This window comes from Cyanistes caeruleus, chromosome 3 (genome assembly GCF_971803275.1).
Source record: "Cyanistes caeruleus chromosome 3, bCyaCae1.hap1.1, whole genome shotgun sequence".
Lineage (NCBI taxonomy): Eukaryota > Metazoa > Chordata > Aves > Passeriformes > Paridae > Cyanistes > Cyanistes caeruleus.
Window position 1 is genome coordinate 27,763,952 of NC_141703.1, and position 18,700 is coordinate 27,782,651.

The 18,700-nt window shown below is 42.2% G+C and overlaps 1 protein-coding gene across 7 annotated transcripts in view; it reads left to right on the forward strand.

Moving 5' to 3' along the window:
• Positions 1–11,206: 11,206 nt before the first annotated feature.
• The window catches only part of ST6GAL2 (ST6 beta-galactoside alpha-2,6-sialyltransferase 2), a 50,813-nt gene continuing 43,319 nt past the window's right edge, over positions 11,207–18,700 (forward strand). Inside the window, exons 1-3 of one of the 7 annotated variants that reach the window (XM_086880327.1) lie at positions 11,223–11,405; positions 12,185–12,251; positions 12,619–12,831. Coding sequence is in view for 4 of the 7 variants with exons in the window: in XM_086880322.1 (XP_086736448.1) it covers positions 11,530–11,585; positions 12,185–12,251 (123 nt within the window). In the remaining 3 variants the exon portion in view is untranslated. The other 6 variants (XM_086880323.1, XM_086880322.1, XM_086880324.1 and 3 more) reach the window with 6 other exon arrangements.

Sequence of the window (18,700 nt, forward strand, 5' to 3'; positions counted from 1 at the left end):
AATGGCTTGATGTATATTCCCATATGCCACAGACTGTTAAAAGCCCAGTCATATCCCTGGTTCAAAAACCCCTCAGCAACATTAAAGCTGATAATATAGCAAGAGCCAGTCACAATGATGAGAAAATTTGTGACTTATCTACTGAGGCCAAACAAACCACTCAAAGCATACCACAGCCTAAGTGGGTTGAAGTCTATCCTTGCCTCATCCTCTGGCATGAAGAAGTGTGAGGAGTAAGAGAGTGGGAGCACTTGGAAAAGAGCAGAGCAGCGTGACTTGGAGCCTCCTCTCTAGCCAGTCTGGATGTGGGAGAGAGCCCACGCTTGGCACGGACTGGCAGTCTGAGACAGCACCACCAGCTTGAAGCAGCCTCCTGAATAACAGCAGCTACTGAGATCAATAGCAGAACATCACACCATGCTTGGGACCCTATTTTCTCCTGTCTGCCAGAAGGAAATCTCTATGCTTTGAGGGTCTCACATGGTTCAGGTAAGATCTTTGGCTCTTGAGGAGATTTCTCTCTGACTTTGTCTTGTTGCAGACAAACATAAGACTTAAAGCAAGGGCTCAGCAGGCACCTAAGTCAAACCATGACTGACCATATACGCATCAATCCACAACAACTGGTGTATCAACTCCATCCTTGGGACCTCAGTTCATGCTTTTTATTTGCTAAAATAAAAAATATGCCCCATACTTAGTGTAAAAAAAAAATTAAAAAAAATTATACCATCACAACTGTTGGCCCACTGGGTGTATGCTATGTTTTCTAGCACCAGGTTTTACAGCTGACTTCGACTATGGTAGGTGGCAGTGCACAGTACTGGGAGATGGATCCCCCTTCATTTGCTTCATGCTCATACCTCATTAAAATCCTTCCCTTCCCCATCCATTGCTAGAGACCAACCTGCTCCTATTGTACAAAACCATGAGAAAATTGTGAATATGAGAAATCTGGCTACAGATATTCAGGAAATTCCATGCCAAAGGTTGTGCTATTTATCCACAGTGCACTGTATATGCTTTACAGATGTGGAATATAATTAATGGATAATATTACCTGTCTCCACTTTTAAAGCTGTTGTTTCAAGATGATGTCACATGCAGACAATACTCCCTGGCTAATTTAAACTCCCATGGAATCAGGGAGGCAAGAAATTTAAGACTATTTGCTATACAAGCCCAGACCCCATTGCTTCCTTTTGCAATAGAAATGATGTACAAGTAGGCTAGCATGTCTTATTTACAGTTATTTTGTACTCTGATTTTCCTATATTATGGAGCAGTCGGACCAAAAACATGTTGTTAGATCCATGTACAATCTGTTCTTTCTGCTTTGAGAATGCTTTGTTTAAAGGCTATTTGTTGGAGAGACAGAGGACAAATAGGAGAGGCCTGTTCTGTACTGCTAAAACTAAATTCAGATATGATAGAGACACAGAAGTGGTCCCACAGTCCTTTCAGTAAGGTGTTTCATCGTGCCTCTGCTTTTGATCCTACCTCTATGGAAAATAATAGCAAATCCACATTGATCCCAAGGTTAGAGAGCAGGGCTTGACTTCAAAACATCTGCTGAACAGCTCTCTGATGAGTGCTGACATTTCTCACTCTCAAACCCTTCATTAGGGTTTGCTGGCTTGTTTCATACTTAATAAACTGGCTGTGCAATCGTGATGCTCCTGCTGCTATGGGAGATGGCCCATGGATGATATACACCTCCATGAATTGCCATCACGAGGTGTAGATGTTCCATTATAATGCAGGTATATTTACAACTACTTCCATCCTGTTTGACATTCACTAGGCTTCTCTGTTTGTAATCCAACCAGATTTACATGCCTCTACATTATTGAAATCTCTGTGTGCTCCTGCATCATCTCTGGCACCGGGTACTTGGACACATTTTCCTGCTCTTCATCACAGGTACCAGGATTTCTCAGAACACAGAGTTACCTTTTCCCAAACTCCACCTGCTGTAGTTTTACTTTGGGTTTATGATTTTATTCTTCTGGGACCATGTGATAATTGGAGCAAGAGGTCTTTCTGGAGTTAAGAAAAACAGTGGCTCTTTGCCTTAGCAAATACAAGAAAGACATAGATCTTGCAGGACAACAAACTCAAACTCACATTCACCATACTATTTCCCTACCATGCTGAAGCTTTCTTTATCCTTAGATCAAAGCCTTACCTTGCCTTGTCTTGCTTTACCTTCCATCTTTCAGCTCCCATTTTTGTGCTTTTTGTTTTTTCTCCAATTGCTAGTGAATGATTGCAACCTTAGCTAGACTTCTCACTCACTTTGCCAGTTTCGTAACAGATTTAAGTAATTGTCCAGTTATTTAAGAGATAGCAGCCACTTATTAGTCCGAGAGGATTTCCACATAATGGAGAAACACAGATGTTCTGCACTTTCCCCTTAATAGGTGAATGTCCCTGCTTCTTTAGTTTTCCTCTGGTAAGCAGATGGGACAAATGTTCCAAGAGCTGCAATCCTGATGGGAAACAGAAAAAAAAACTTTGTATGGAGGCCTCAAATTGATACCATTGTTTCTTGCAAATTTCCCAGATGTTATGATTCAAATGTTTTCATGATGCAGGGGAAAGCAGAACTTTCCCTGCAGTCAGAGGAGCTCAAGGCTTTCCAATTATGGTCACACGCTCAGACTTATTAGCACAAAATTTAATTTGAGTTAATCAGACTGAGGTGGGTAGAGCGCGAAATTAACTTGACTTCCATTTTGCATCGTACAGCAAACCAACTTGGTGAAATCACTGTAGAAATCTGAGCTGTGAATGATGGATGAGCTGAAAAACACCCAGAGAATAAACAGAGTTGTGTAATCGTCATTGCACTAAAAGGGACACAATATTCAATTCACTTGTTCGGAGAAATGCTTTACTTCCCTGGCAAATCAAAGGGTGTGTGCCCTCAGCTGCACCCGTGTTTTGCCTCTGAAGCCAAGAACAGTGTTTGGACCTAAAATAAGTGTCTTCATCATCCCCTGCGTTTTGAGAGCTATACGTGCTCTGTCAGTCAAACTTGTCATAATTTTCCAAACTGTTATTTTTGCCAGGAAATTACAATTTAATGAAAATAGAAACACATCAGTTTCAATGAAATTTCCATTTGCAGTTCAAGACTCTTGCTCAAAATCCAGAGGGAAAGAGAAGCATTAACTGGGGTCAAGCCAGAAGTCACAAGTTGTCCAAGTAGAAGGGATATGGGTTTCAAGTGTCTTCTCCTTGTGAGGAAGAGTAAGAATGTACACCTGAAATCTTCTACAGCTCAGGAAAGTACAGTGACAACTGGCTCTTCTGGAAGTGCTCCCTTGAACCTATTCAAAAAGCTTCTGTTTCACTTCAATTAAGAACTAAGTCTTGACATTTTCCTTTGATTTTTCTTCTATTTTTTCAAACCAAAATTCTATTTTCCAACAACAGGTAACATTCATTTAAAATGGGTAACATAAAAATCCTTTCCTAAATCTCTGCCACCTTTTCTGTGTGGTTAAAATAAACGTTTGGGACTTGGAAGAGGGCCCATACACTGGAACCATAAGTGATTCTATCTGAGCCATTTCCATATAAACAGCTGGAAAAATAAAACAATGCTTCTCAAACATTGATCTCCAACTTTTTCAGTAAGATTTTAGCAACCTGACCTACCTCTTGCTATAAACTGTCTTGGTTTTGGAACAGAGATATTTCTGTCTAGGAACAAACTGCAAATTTGAGAAGGGTATCAGCCCAGCAAGAAAGCTGCAGAAAATTTTAGAACATAAAAGGAGTAGGTTTGCAGGAGAGGATCGAGACAGAGAGCAAGGCTTCTATTTCCTTCAACAAGAGCATAGAAAACAGAAGCAGCAAAGTCCAATTCTGTGCAGAAATTCTAGGTGAGACAGGGACTGAAGCAATATCAGATGGGAAAGAGAATCAGGAAAAAGGACATGATCCTAGAGCCATGGTGACAGGTGCCTGAATGCCACCTAGCATCTGACAACAGGACTGTCCTCCTCCTGTTTATATCCAGTGCTACCTACAGGAGGAGAAGGTTCCCTGCACTACACGGCCATAATTTTTTTCAGGGAAAGACTAAATTTTATCACCAAATGGGAAACAGTGCTTACTGTTTACTATCTTTAAACTGTGAAATATGCTGGAAAATAAAGACTTTAATTAAAGTTGTCTTTTCAATGCCTGTTCCTTGCAGAAAAGTGACACCATTTCAAAACACAGCTTTTCTCATACGTCTCTATTTGCTTTCTCATTTTTCGTACAATAACTTCTGTTTAACCAATTTCAGCAATATATTTAACATCTTTGCAAAAGTAACTGCAACACATTCAAAAGCCCTGTAAAGTATGACAAAATTCTATGATATATTTGGTGTATGCAGAAAGGTAGGGAGCACAAGATCAATCAGCCTAAGAGTTATTTTCCCGTATTGATGTCAGAACTCCTGCCTTTGTTATTTAAACAAACCAGATACTATTTGCACTGTAAAGTTCTGAAATGAAAATAGCAAAGCAAGGTAGGAACAAGTTTTGCCAACTCTTCCTGTTAACACTGGAGGTTAAATGTTGCTGACTCACTTTGTGACACTAATTGGCTAAACCTCCCCTTACTTTGATTGTGGTTTTAACTGTCTTAAAAAATGTATCTGCATATTTAAAGTATGATACATAGCCTGTATGTATGCAAACCACCATTAAACCACAGCACTCTTCATATTTCTTTACTTGTCTTAAAGCATTTGGAAAGTATGCACGATGAGAGCAGCTTTGCTACACTCATCTATCTGCACTCCCTTGAAGCAGAGATGATGCCAGGGGGGTTTTTTAGGCTGTGTACAGCAGAAAGCAAGGCAGCATTTCCCAGGCCAGATGCAAAGTTACATGAAACAGTGTACGAGCAATAACCAGCTCTGGAGCAATGAATAACCAGCAACCAAGTTACTCCTGGGGAAAGCGCCCTTGCGTTTTAAATCGAGAAGAAAATGATGACCCATTTTCAAAGCAAAAAGTCATTCCTGTAAGAAAACTAACTTTCTCCAGCAGCTCCTAACCAGGCAAAACCAGTGTATGGGACTTCTGAAAAGCTGCAATCCCACTTGAGTCTATGAATGTCATCCGCAGGAACATCGCACATTGCACTGGAACTGCAAATGCTGTTGGCCAGACAACATTAGGAGGGACACTTGCAGTGGGAGCAGGCACTAAGGATGGATTCTTGAGTGCTTTCTGATCTAGTGGTTTTAGGGGACTCTTTTTTTGCCTTTTTGTTTATGTCTGATAAATCCTTAATTTAAGGAGGTGAAGGCTGGTCGTGGTGATCAGGACAGGTGGAAGGATCTTCTAGACCCCTTCAGGTACAGATGTCCTAAATCAGACCTCCACAGTGGTCAGCAGGAGGTCAGAGAAGGGGAAGAGATGGCAGAACAGGAGAGGCCTTCTCCTCCGTGCAGGTGCACTTGGCTGTGTCGCCCTGCACTGCCTGAAGGGATTACTCCTGGCCTTGCCTGCTGCCCTGCCTCGCTCTGCACACACTGGGCTGCCCCTGAGCCAGTGTGTGCTGCCTGGGCAGGCTGGGCAGAACAGCCTCTCTGCCTGCAAAGCCTTCAGGAAGTGAATAGATATCTGTCTCCCTATTGATAACAACATCCTGGCAAATACATATTTCTTCTTTGGAAGGAAGGATTCCACTGTACATTGAGAAAACTCTGATTCCAAACACAAATTTTTTTTTTATCCACTCTCCCATCTTGATGATTTGGCAGATAAGGCACATTATTTTTTCTTAAAAAGCCTGCTAGATAAACCCATGTTTATTTCAGTTAACCTTTTCACCCAAAGAGCCAGCTCACTGCAGCTCATCAGTAATGCCTCCATATATCACAACTACTCAGAGTGCAGACAGAGATTAATTCAATGTAATTTTGTATATAAAATTTGCTCCAAAACTCATCTGTCTCTAGATATTTATTTACCTATACAAAATATCCAGGGTTTGAATTCCAGCACTGACTGATTTATAATAAAAATTCCCCAAACACTACAAATTATTTTAGCATCTTCAACTTCCACTAGAAGTTGACAAGGAGTCAAGGCACATAGTACCCAATGAGTGCTGCCAGCAGTAATAAATAACATCGGGAAAAATGGACAAAAAGTTCCAGTGTTTCAGCAGAAAATTGGATGAGAACATTGCTCATCAAGCAGTCAGGTTTTAGGAACATTTTACTGCCCATGTCTTTAGGATGCTGCTAGTCTTGTTTGTTTAGGATTTGTGATCTTGTTAACGTGATGAATGTGACGAGATGGATGACATTTTTGATTTTAACTGCAATAGCTCTGCCAATAATGCTTGTGCAGTGCTATGAGAACACTGGCTGGGGGATGACTGCTGGGGTCAGTGGGACAGAGCACCAGAGGCAACAGCAGGGAGCTCCCAGCCCTGCTCACTTTGAAGTCCTGACCCTGTTACTCACCTGTTTTACAAATGCAGCTGAAGTCCACCCTTTTTCACAGCCTGGGGATGACTTCTGCAATATTGTGACAACTAGCAAAAAAATCCCAGGCTGAAGGTACCTTTGTCTTTTCATTTCAGCTCTTTACTGTTTCTTATGAAACTGAATTCTTGATGAGGAGAAGTCAGAGAGGTGACTTGCATGTACAAGCGAGTAAATGGACAGGTGACCCTGGTGTGGTTAAAAGTTCATGCTATAGACTTGGAAGTCCATGTTTCCTTCCTAAGGCAAATATGAGGGAGAGGAAAGCAAAGAATAGGCTCTGACTCTGTTTATTGGCTTCCACATGTGAGCCAGCACTGAAAGATGAGAATTATTAATACAGGTCAGGTCAGCAGTAAGTTAGCACTTTCCTTCAAGACCAGGGAAAACTAAAAAGAAATTGTGTCCATTATATCTTTGAGTCCCAGGGCTGTTTCAGAGATAGTGTAGCTCACACTTTGTGGCCAGATTCTAGATTCATAATCCATTTTGTTTCCTACTGCAACTTGCCCAGACACAATGAACATTAGCCAGCAACTGGGCTGGGTCTTCAGACACACATGCAACAGGCTACACACAGAATTCTTCCTGACATGATCTATTCCATGCTGGCAAATACTCTTCCTTCCCTTCTTTTTCTTCTTTTTTCCCCTGCCAGTTCCATGCAAGCAAAAAAAGAGTCCTTGGAAAAAGTTTGTGTGCACACACAAGGGTGTAACTTTGCACAGACATCCATAAGCAAGGATGTAACAAGCCTCGTGAGCGCAGCCAAACGTACATACACATCTGAAACTAAACCACCTCACCACTGAGTCAGGGAGAATTTTGTCACGATGCTTCTGAAGGGCAGAGAAACAGCTTGCTTGGGAGAGGAGGCAATTCTGCCAATCATCTGCCATGAGATGATATGAGAAAAAGAAACCAGGCCACTCTCTCTCCTAAGGGAGAACTGCTAATTGAGCTCTGTAGGTTCCAATCCTAAATCCACATAAGCAACTGAACAACTGCGATGCTGAAATACATCTGGTGTGTGCAGAAGCCAACAACAGTATCTTCAGCTTATTAAAACACTGCTTGATGACTAAAAACAAAATGCAGGTCTGCATTAACTAAAATCCTGGTGTGTGATAACTGCAGGTCCCTCCAGGTGCAGCAGGATACAAATGCCAGGCCAAAAGAGCGTTACCCAGAGGCAGCACTGCTGGAGATTCACCACCTCAGGAGGTGCTAAAGGGACCCCTCTGATGCATGTTCCTTCCTCCCCAAGGAGGGAAAGCACATTTCAAGCTGTTTGAGGTTTGCAGAAAGACAGTGGGAACCCACCTGACAAGTTTCCTTTGGAAGTAGTAACAGAAAAATACCTGAGGGAACCATGAGAAGTGGGAGATCCACAATCTGTGGACACCCAGAGCTTACTCATTCATGCAACCTTAATAGCAGTTTTTTGTTCAAACCCAAAATATTTCTGAAATAAAATTGCAATTACTCAGATGAAACTCTGTTTTGGTAGAGTCAATAGAAAAATTTCCTTTTCCATCAGTGGAGACATATTAGCCAAGAATATATTCAGAAAATGTTAAATAAGCTTGTGCCTGGGCTTCAAGGATCTTTGTGTACTGTACCTGCCAGTTTAAATGATGACTACAAAGATCTGTAAAAAAAAAAAAAACTTTTTCCAGGAGAGGCAAAAGCTTTCTCTGTGCCACTGTTTTTAATATACTGTGACTCTTGCTCATAGTAAATTAGGTTATTTATCCCCTTTATTTATATGCACTGCTCTAACACAGTAACAAAGCAAAGTGATAGATGCATCTATACCAGTTGTCAAACTCAATAACAAAGCAACAGCAACTGTGTGTAACTTTACCCTATTGCTATCAATTTATATGAAAGACAAATTCTTCAGGCTGCAAACATGTTAAAGTAAATTCTTTACTGTTCTGGACTTGCCAGATATTACTTTGTCCTCTGATCTAAAATCCTTCCTCAGGCAGCTCCCACATCATGGAGACCTGATGTTGATCTCACATTCCTTATCCCAATTCACCTTCTGGCTTCCAGAGAAGCTGTTCTTTATTACTCTGCTGAAATTGAAGGCAGAATCAGGCCAATGATGGGAAATATACAGGATGCAGAGTTCTTCCATTTTGGAGTTCAGAGTCTAAGCCAAAAGCAGAATGTCAAAGGCTGAAGCAAACCTTATTGGATTGCAGAATAACTCCTCCTGCCTTCTGCAGATAAATTTTACATTTAGATGCATAGGGGAGACTCCCACTGCAGTCAATAAAAATTATGCTCATCCAGCGTTATTTGTCACCAATCCAACTGCCCATTCTATAAGTGCTCTGCTGAAAAAAAGGGGAGTTTTCAGGCCACATGCATTCCTGAAACTGTGTTTAAACTATTTCAGATTCCCACGTAGAATCTCTTAGCTTTACCAGCTTCCCTGAAATACTCACCTAATTTATGCTATTCATTTACATTCTATTCCAAACTGAAGTTCTATTTCACTGGCGTATTGAAATGAGCATACTAAAGAACAGTGCATTTTAAAATAGTAACAGATGGATATGTCTGTAGAGTTGTACAGATTTAGATTCCTACTTTAATTATATAATTTTAAAAATTTGAGTGAGCAGTATCCACCTTTCACTTTGTTTCTTGAAACACGTGCTTATAGTTCATTCCATGAGCCAGGACACAATATAATATCATTTTGTAGACAGATGCAGCAAGTCTGCCCAAAAAATTAAAAAAAAAAAAAATTAAAAAAAAAAAATAGTGGGAAAACATCCATCCCTTAACTGCTAACTATATACATTTAGATTTTGGAATTAATGCTATACAGGATTATTCCTCAAGCAGCACTCTTCCCCCTCAAAAAACAGCTTGTGGATATATCTACATCACAGCGCCCCTGAATAGAATTTGTGCTGTCTTTATGAATGTAAGACAACCTCTCCTATCACACTGATACATAAGAATTTTTATATTTTTGAAGAAATTAGCTCTAGGTTTGAAATTTGTTTTCCGAATGTCCTAGACTGGGGAAAAATATGTCCTTTTTATTCGTTAATTGCTTTGCAATTAATAGAATTCCTCAGAAAGGAATAAGCGCATGAACTTACCTAGAATTTAGATACATTATTTGCTAATGGCATTAAGCGTTATCATTTAAAACAATCATAGTTTTTAACATGTTAACCTATTCTTGATTGTGCTTTGTCTTTCACGTCCTTGTGATGCTGCCTCTTAATTTAGGAAATGGCACCTTTTTTCCTTTAGTTCTAATGGCTTTTATTTCGACACTTGTTTCGCAGCTTTGAAGGCGTGCCTTTTGCAGGCATGCTGCTCCGATCAGCTTACACCTTACAAATATGGGCACAAAGAAGCTTCAGTCTCTGATGCATTTACACAGATGCTTATCTTGGAGCACAGACTCAGCACACAAAAAAGGTTATCTGTCACTATCCTAATTATTGCTAAGTGATGACTTACTCAGACTATTTGCAAAGTAAACTACTATTAAATTTGAACCAAAAGTAAAATATGCTTTAAGGTATTTCTAGCCTTTCAGCAAGCTGAGAAAGCGCAGCAACGACTGCACGGAACACATTTCCCTTTTCCTGTGCCGCTGGACAGACCCTGGAAGTCCCACCGGAGCCAACAGTGCCGTGTGGGTCCGGAGGAGGGAATGCGCATTTACCGCACTCCGGGAGCATCTCTCTGATCTCTCCTTTCCTTTGTGATCGCTGATCCGACAGCCCTGTAACGCATTGTTTTTCTACCCGCTTTATTAGCGAGTTAATGTGTTTCTTCTCAGGAGACCTTTAAGCTTAAAATATTTCTTTAATTAACGGAGCCTAATCTTAAAGAGCCAAAGCCGGCTGCGGCGCTTGCACACCGCGTGAGTGCGGGAGTCCCGCCGCCCCGGCTCACGGGGGAGGGCTGAGGAAGGACCGTGCCTCCAACTTGCCGGAGCGCTCACGGAGAGACCCCGCGGCCCTGGCCGCCCCCCCGGGCTCCCGGTGCCGGAACGCCCCGGCGCTCTCCGCGCTCGGCAGGCACGGGGCGCACAGCGACAAGGCGAGAAGGCTGCCGGCCCCCCGCCCGCGCCCCTCCCACGCTTCCCCGCCGCTTTCAACTTCTCCAGCACAGACCCCCGGAGGTGCAGCGCGGCCCGGGCACGGCAAGCCACGCCGGAGGAAGGCGCAGCGCCAGCGCCCCATCCCCGCGCATCTCCCCGTCCCCGCCGGCGGGGGCAAAGATGCCCCGCTGGCCGCCGGCCCCAGGCGCTCCCCCCGCGGGGAGGAGACGCGAGGCTGTCCCCAGCCCCTGCCGTGCGGAGGAAAGCGCGGCACTACCCCCGCCGCCGGGGTGACCCCCTCCCGCCGCCGGGGTGACCCCCTCCCGCCGCCGGGGTGACCCCCTCCCGCCGCAGCTCCCGCCCCTCCCGCCGCTGCCCTTCCCGAACAATGAGCCGGGACAGCTCGGCACGGCCCCGGGGCAGCCCCGCCGTGTCCGCCCGGCCCCCTCCGCCCGCCGCAGCCTCCCGCCCCGCCGCCCCAGCGCCCGGCTCCGCCCGCGAGGTACCGGGGGCGGGGGCACCCCCATCCCGGGAGGGGCCGGGCGGCGGCGCGGGGGGCGCTCGGCCGCGTGCGGGGGGCGGCCCCGGCGGGCGGCGGCTCCCGGGGGCGGGGGCGGTGCCGGTGCCGAGCCGAGCCGGCCGTGCCGCCGCGATCCGGCCGTGCCGCGGTGCCGCCCGCCCCCGGCCGCTGCCCGAGCCCTGCGCTTTGTGCGTGCGGCCGCCAGCACCATGCGGGGGGAGCGGCTCCGCGTGGGACGCGGCTGCTGCACCTCGGGGGGCACGGCCCCCGGAGAGCCCTGAGCGCCCGCGGTACGTACGGGCGAGCCCGGGCGGAGAGCACTTCTCTTTCTTGTTATTTCTATTTTTTTTTTAATTTTGTGTGTGTGTGGTTGGGTTGGGTTTTTTTTTTGGGGGGGGGGGGTGGTGGGTGGTGATGGTGAAGGGGAGGATTTCTGCTGTGCAGCGTTCGCTGGAAGGAAAACCCTGTAGGTGAGGGGTTGTCGGTGGCATGGCTTGGTGGCTTCTTGGCTTAGCAGTTTTCGGGCGGGGAGTGTGCAGGGTGTGTTTTAGGAGGGCTCGACTGCTCAAGAGAGCTTGAATAGACACGTTTAGAGAAGCAGCGCTTTTCAGGAATTTAAATGAGACCCTTTTTTGTGGTTGCTTTTCAAGGCTGTTCTGTTAGTTCTATATTTGCTTTTGCAGATTGCTCTTATCAATAGTTAGGCAGCTGTGGTGGCATATAGAAATCGATGTTCTCAAAGGAAAAAAAGAAAGTCTTGGCGAATTCACCTCTGCTAAGCGGTGTGGAACACTTCTGTGGTCTCGTTTTATAATTTATCGGTAATGCTATAGTCTCTAATGCTCAACTAGCATTTCTAGTTTATTTTGTTATGGCAATGTGTTTGTTTAGGTGCTAGAAAAAATTTGGTTGGGTTACTCATTCAAGTAATTCAGTTGATAACTTGGAGGAACGTTTAGTCATCTTATTTCAGATGTGGAGGGAAATGCTAAGAGAAAGGCAGGAGGCAGTGGCAAACCTCAAGATTTAGGTTTTTTGCACATTTTTAAATTTGATTTTCCTTTTTCAGTCTTGCAAACTTTCTGAGCTTTAACCCTTTTGCAATGAAACTTTCCAGGCGTGGTGTCTGCATCCAGGTAATTTTAACACATATATGTGTATGTATATATATATGTATATATTTGTTTTGTTTTGTTTGAAAAACTTAGGTGAAAATAATTCAGCTGGTATGGATAGTGTGGGGCTGTTGGATATGGGGAAAGAATTACAACTTTTTTTTCCATTTAAAGATGAAGCTCTTGCACTTGGTGGTTTTTGGTGTTTTTTTGTTGTTGTTTGTGGGGGTTTTTATTTGTTTTTGTTTGTTTTTTAAGGGGATTTTATTATGTATGTAAATCTGAAGTATGGTTTAGAGGTATTATTCTTTCATGGGCAATTTCTGATTAAAATACTTTTTGAATGGAAATCCTGCCATGGATACCTACTAATTTTATGTGTATCTAGCTAAGACCAACTTCTGCATTACTGGGAAAATACCTGCTGTATTTGCTGAGTGAGAAGCTGTGATAAAGGGTCTGGAGGTGAAGTCCTATCTGTGTACTCAAACCCAAGGACACTCAGCACTGGTCTCTGCAGCTGACAACTTTGTGGGCACCTCTGCTGTAGGAGGCGGGCACCTCTTGCCATTTGCTGTGGAAGTGCTGGATTTGAGATCTTGTAAGTGAAGATTTCAAACTATTTGTAGGCAGAAGTCTTCTCTGAGTTTAGGATGTCTAAAACTCCTAGTGTGGTAGTCAGAGAACTCTTTTCTGTTCTACACTTCATCTGGGCAGAGGACAGGATTTCCCAGCATTGTCCAACACTGCACATTCAGAGTTGGAGGATGTATACAAAATGTTAGAGGTTTGTTGCAAGGTTACAGAGTTCTACATCTATGGTTTGTTACGTGTTTTCTACCAAGGACATGAAAAGAAAGGCCAAACAATAGGGAAAGTGTTAAAAAAGTGCTTAAAGAGGTGCAGGTGTTGTGTGTGTGAACGTCATAGTGGAAAGACGTCGTGGATGAAGGTGTGTGTTCATCTGATCTCTTGTTCTTTGGAATCTGCAAAATGATTGTTATATGCCCTCTTAGGTTAAACATAGACTTGTGCATAAGTAAAATCTGGCGATTTTGTTTCCCGATTTAGAATAAAGCAAACAAAATTTAAAAATAACTGTAATACAGTAATAATGGAATTAGTTTAGGTTTGTTGTTTTCTGGGGTTTTTTTAATTGCAGATTAGTTAAGGCAGAACAGCATCCTGGTGGTAGCATCCTAACAATTGCATTGTGAATTGATGCTGTGTGTGCTGCTTACTGCATAAACTATTTGGGCATGCTGACTTTTACATGAGTTGTTTGAATGTAAGTGGTCCATCAGAAGTACTATGCAAATATCTCTGAAGTAAATTTCAGACTGTGATTTGGAAACCTCTCTGTACTTGCTAGGGAATTGGCTAACAGTCTACAGAAACATATTTGGGCATATGGTATAGGCTCATTTTCCGTTTATTTAGCTACTAATGGCATTAAAATAAGCCAAAATACATTAAATACCTCTCTAATAATAATTATCTTGTTAAGAATTTGCTGAAAATACTATTAAAATCACAGATGTGTGCAAAGGCTGTGTAATCAGTGTGAAGGCAAATCCAGGGAATAGGGTCAGTGAGAAATCTGTTGATCTGCAAAGGTTTGCTAAGATGCTGTGTTGCTACAAAAAAAAAAAAAATTGGTTGCTCCTGTGGCATTGCAATTTTGGAACAAAGACATAGGGACTTGCTTCAAGGAATGGAAAATCTGACTTTAGTGCTACTTTTGTAGTGAAGGGATCATTTTTGTTGAGTAAGGCTGTTGGCTTCCTCAGCCTAAAGGTTTACAACCCTTAAATAGCTCTTCCTGACACTAAGCAGTATCCCTTTCATGTGTTTGAAGTGTGTTAGAAAGGCTGGCTGGCAACATTGGTACTGATGAATGGAAAAGAGAAATTTACAACATCAGATACTTTCTTTAAATTATTTCCCTTGTTGTTAGTTATTACCAAGCATTAGAGTGCCACACTTGAATATAATTAATGTAGTAAATGGCTTATTAGGCACCATCTGAACTTTTGCCTTGTTTAATTATAGAAGCTTAGTGCAGTGGTCTGTGTACAATATTCACCCCAAATAATTGCTTTCAGACTTTTATCTGACTATGGTTATTTTTGGAGCAGCTGCATACATGGCTTTCCCCTGAACTTTGCACTTCTTAGGCTCTCTGCAGTCCTGACACTACATTTTTAATTTGCATAACTAAAAGCAGTTGTGTTTTGATTTTGCTGGTAGTAATTCAGATCAATTGTTCTGCATGCCATTCATATGTTAATGTGTTTTGAGCTTCCTTAAAATTCTCTAATTCATATTTAGGTATCAATCAATCTATGACACAAATGGGAAAGTTGTAATAATTATTTTTTTTCAAAAGTTTTCAAATGGTTACTCGAGTTAAGTGTATTTCTTCCAGTGACATTGTATGTACTCAAAATCATGTTGAAAGTGTGAAAGGAGTGGCACAGGATGAAATCAGCACCACTTTATTGTGAATCAGGAATTTACAATAAAGATTCAGATTCAGCAAACCCTTCTTCATTAATTACATATATTAATTTCACAATAAATGCCATCTTCCTCTATTAGAACTCATGGTGACATATTTAGAATGTAAGATCATGTGAAAAGCTGAGTACAGCTCACATTATACCTGTAAAAACCCCTAATACATGTTACAGGTTTTGTGGACATTTTGTATTTTAGGCCCAGTTTTTTCTAAGGTGCAACTGTAGAAAACTGTTTTTCTTGTTCTGTAACACTTCTTAAAAGAATAATTATTTCTTGTAAAGAAATTCAGATTTCTTTTTATCTGGCCCGAAAATTTTACATAGACAAGAATCAGTGCTTCAATAGGTGGCCTTAAGGGCAAAGCATGCCAAAATCATTCTGTTTGCTGTGTGCATTTTTCAGAGATTGTCTCTTTCCAGAAGGATAAACACTTGAAGAGTTAAATATCAGGGGGCTGTTCCCAATGTTCTTGATGAGGGTCCTTGACCTTGGGAGCTTGCACTGACACAGATGCTCCGGCAGACCTTCAAAGCCCTCTTGGACACCAGTCACTTTGGAGAGGCCAGTTCTTCCATGCTGCTGAGGACAGCCAGGGGCTTGGAGGAGCTGTGGAGGTGGAACAGAGCGTAGCTGTGAGGTGTGGTGGCCTGGATTGCTGTTAGGTTTCACTGGAGATACAGCCTTACAGCTCTGTGTGTGCTAGCGCACTGTGCTTGCTGGAAGGCGTGCTTAAGAAATCTAAATGTAAATTAAAAGTAAATGTTATTCATTGCCTAGCTCTGCGGTTGTCATCAGGGTAGGATTCACTGTTCATTGTATTAAATTGTAGGAATGCTATCCCAGAGTAGGGTGTTACATAGCTGGGGTTGTGAAATGACTGTGAGTGCTCTGAGGTATGAACACAAAATCTTTGTAATAACCAAATGGCTGTTAACTTTGGAAAGGAAAGTTTCTTCTTCACATGTGATATGTATTTGTCTGGATGTATCTGGAAGATGTATCTGTATGTATCTGGAAGATACGTGGCCAACCAGCGACAGAGGGTTTAGCAGGATGGGGAGATTTGTTCTGTCACTTTCTGAATCCATTATGCCACTGATGGAGCCGGAGGTCCGGAGGGTGTAAAATTGATGAGGTCTCTTTTTAGGATCCTCAGTTTAAAGTAATGGTGCTAAGTTCTGTATTTATTTTTGGTAGCGGAGTTGTCTTTCTGTCCATCACTGGAAGGACTACTTTGGGTCTAGTCACTGGCATATCAGTTTCTCAGCACAGGCTGATCCCGTCTCTGTGAAATACCAAATCACATCTGCCCATGATGTTCTGAGTAAATACTTCTTGTCTATAAAAATGTAGTGATGTACTCTACAATCATAGTCCAAAATGCCCTCAAACATTGCAAAATTGAGTAGTGAAGAGTTTGTCATTCTCTTACGAGGCTGATGCCCAGATGAGAGAATGGTATTTAGGAGAGCTGTTTCAACACAATCTGAAGAATGCAGATTTTTTATAATTCGCTATACAAAGCAGGAGGTGTTTGGCTTTGGACTGACAATGGAATATTGGGCCATTCACCCTTACGCTGCATCAGGGAAGGGAGGTCAGTAACAAATGAAAGCTGTTACCATCTGATGGCTGTTCAGTCACCTGTGAAATGTGGTTTCTAATAGACAGGTTTCCACATCATAGGAGCAGCAACCGCAATTAGATGAGCAGAGCCAGCCCCCTTGTCAGAAGCCTCGTACATCATGCCTCATGTTAGCCTCACACCGATCCCTCCAGTTAAGTGTTTCCAAACACAGCCCAGGGACCTGAGATTGCTGAGTCTGCTGGTGGAGAAAGAGCGTGTTTATTGTTGAAGCTGTTGGCCTTTCTCTCCTAGAAAGGCTTAATCTGTGAAATCAGTAAAAAGTAGAGCCGACAGCAGCATTCATGAGGTCCTGGCTCCATGTGAATAAGTTGCTTGCAAAATGTTCAAAGGTTTCACTGGGTTTAGGATTTCATCCTGTGGAAGCGTTATAGAGGGCACCCTGTATCTCCCAGTGAAGCTAACTAATCATGTCCAGACGTGGTAGTAGTTAACTGACAAATTGGCTGAGAAGTCAGTGATTAATTTTAACAAATGAGTTTTCTTCAAATGCAAGATCATGCTTGCCAATTTTAATAGTATTCCTATGATAAAATTAGAGATTTTTATTCTTTAAGCTTCAAATCTGCTTGTGTATGATTTTTTTTTTCCTGTGTCTTAAAACATCTGCCTTTTGTGGGGAGTATCATCGGGGGAAAAGGAAAAACACTCATAGAAAAGAAGTGCTCTTTCTTTCCAAAATGCCCTAAATACCAATGAAATGTTCAAAGCGATTGCAAAATACCTTTTTAGTGCTAAGGAGTATTTAATATATCATTGTATCATGCATTCTGTAAGGCCTCTGGTACCTTCAGAGAACCACGTGTCTAATATCCAGACCCATAAAACTAATGAAAGCTTTTGTACCTTCTTTAAGTGGGCTCAGGGTATAGACCACAGTGAACCCCAGTTTGTATTCTAGAGCTGCAGGCTCCTTTTAACAGGAGGGTGGTAGGAAACAGAGCTGCTAGGAAACATACCTGAGTTGGGTCGTATTTTGATCTGTTGAGGAAGATGCTTTTAAAATCAAGCTTGCTTGGGCTAAATATATTGTGAGGTGTTAGGAAGAAAGTATTAAGAATAAGTGGAGTGTAGGAATTTTTTGAATAAAGCAGTGTACATTGTGTGACTTTTATTTTCCCCCTAAAGACTGTGGTGCTAGCACAGAAATTGTATTATAGCTGCATAGACAAGAACTCTTCTTTCTTGAAAACACAAATGCAGTCTGTAGGAAAATCAAGCAGTGACATGTTTTTATACATTTAACTTGGATACAGTCTTGCAGATGGATGGAAGTTTGTGGTCAATGCCCCTTAACTCCACACGCAGATCTTTATTAAAGCAGCTGAAGGGCACAGAGTGTCCAGGGTGGCTTTGCACCCATAAGTTTGTGTGACTGTAACAGTGTGGTGTTAGCATTTTCTTTATAATATGCCACCTAATTTTTCGAATCTTATCAATCACCCAAAAGCCATGTGTTCTGACATAAAGCATAGTTAAAAGGGCTATCTATAAAAAATGGAAAGAAAAGTTTTACCAAGTATAAAAATGATTGTTTTGACAAAATAGAGAAGAATGTGGCATTAACAAAGAAAACTCATTTTTCTTTTTCTTTCTTTTGTGTTTTTTAAACATGCGTAACTCTCAAGCACCCTTGGATTTAAAAGACATTTAGAGAAGGACCTTTAGAAAAGTGGAAGTCTCTTTAAACATCGTTTCTTTCATTGTCTTGACAAACCTTGAAAAGTAGTTTCTGTGCCTGTACATTTCAGAAACAGTTTTTAGGGGTTTTATTATGTGCTGAAACATATGTTTATAAAAAAGACTATAACCTGGTGGAAAAAGTGTCTTATAATAATAAACCTGTCGATGGGCCATATGCTGCCATCAGTATGTTTGAAAAAAATAAATTCTTCTACAAGTGTTAAGTAAGTTTACAGCTTGAGTGTTAAGTTAGGGGTCAGGCTGTGACTCGCCCTTTGTGGATTGAGAGGGGGAGGAAAGTGCCTGCGGATCCTGCTCATGCTCTTTTCATTAGCTCCCAGGGCGGCAGGCGGGCTGGAGCTGGGAAGCACCCTTCTCAAAGGGCACTGGGGCTGGAGATGTGGGAGCACAGGGCTAAATATTTTGTAAAACTCGAGTGAACATTGTGTGGTCTCTCCTGAGAAGAGCACACCTCTGAGTTAGATTATCTGCATTTTAAAGGTGACAGAAGACATATTTGAAGTTGGTACAAATAAAAGAGCTCTGATAAATCTCCAATTGGATAAGAAATTTGGGAAAAAAAAAAACTTCTGTTCTTACTGCTTACTAGGTAGATAAT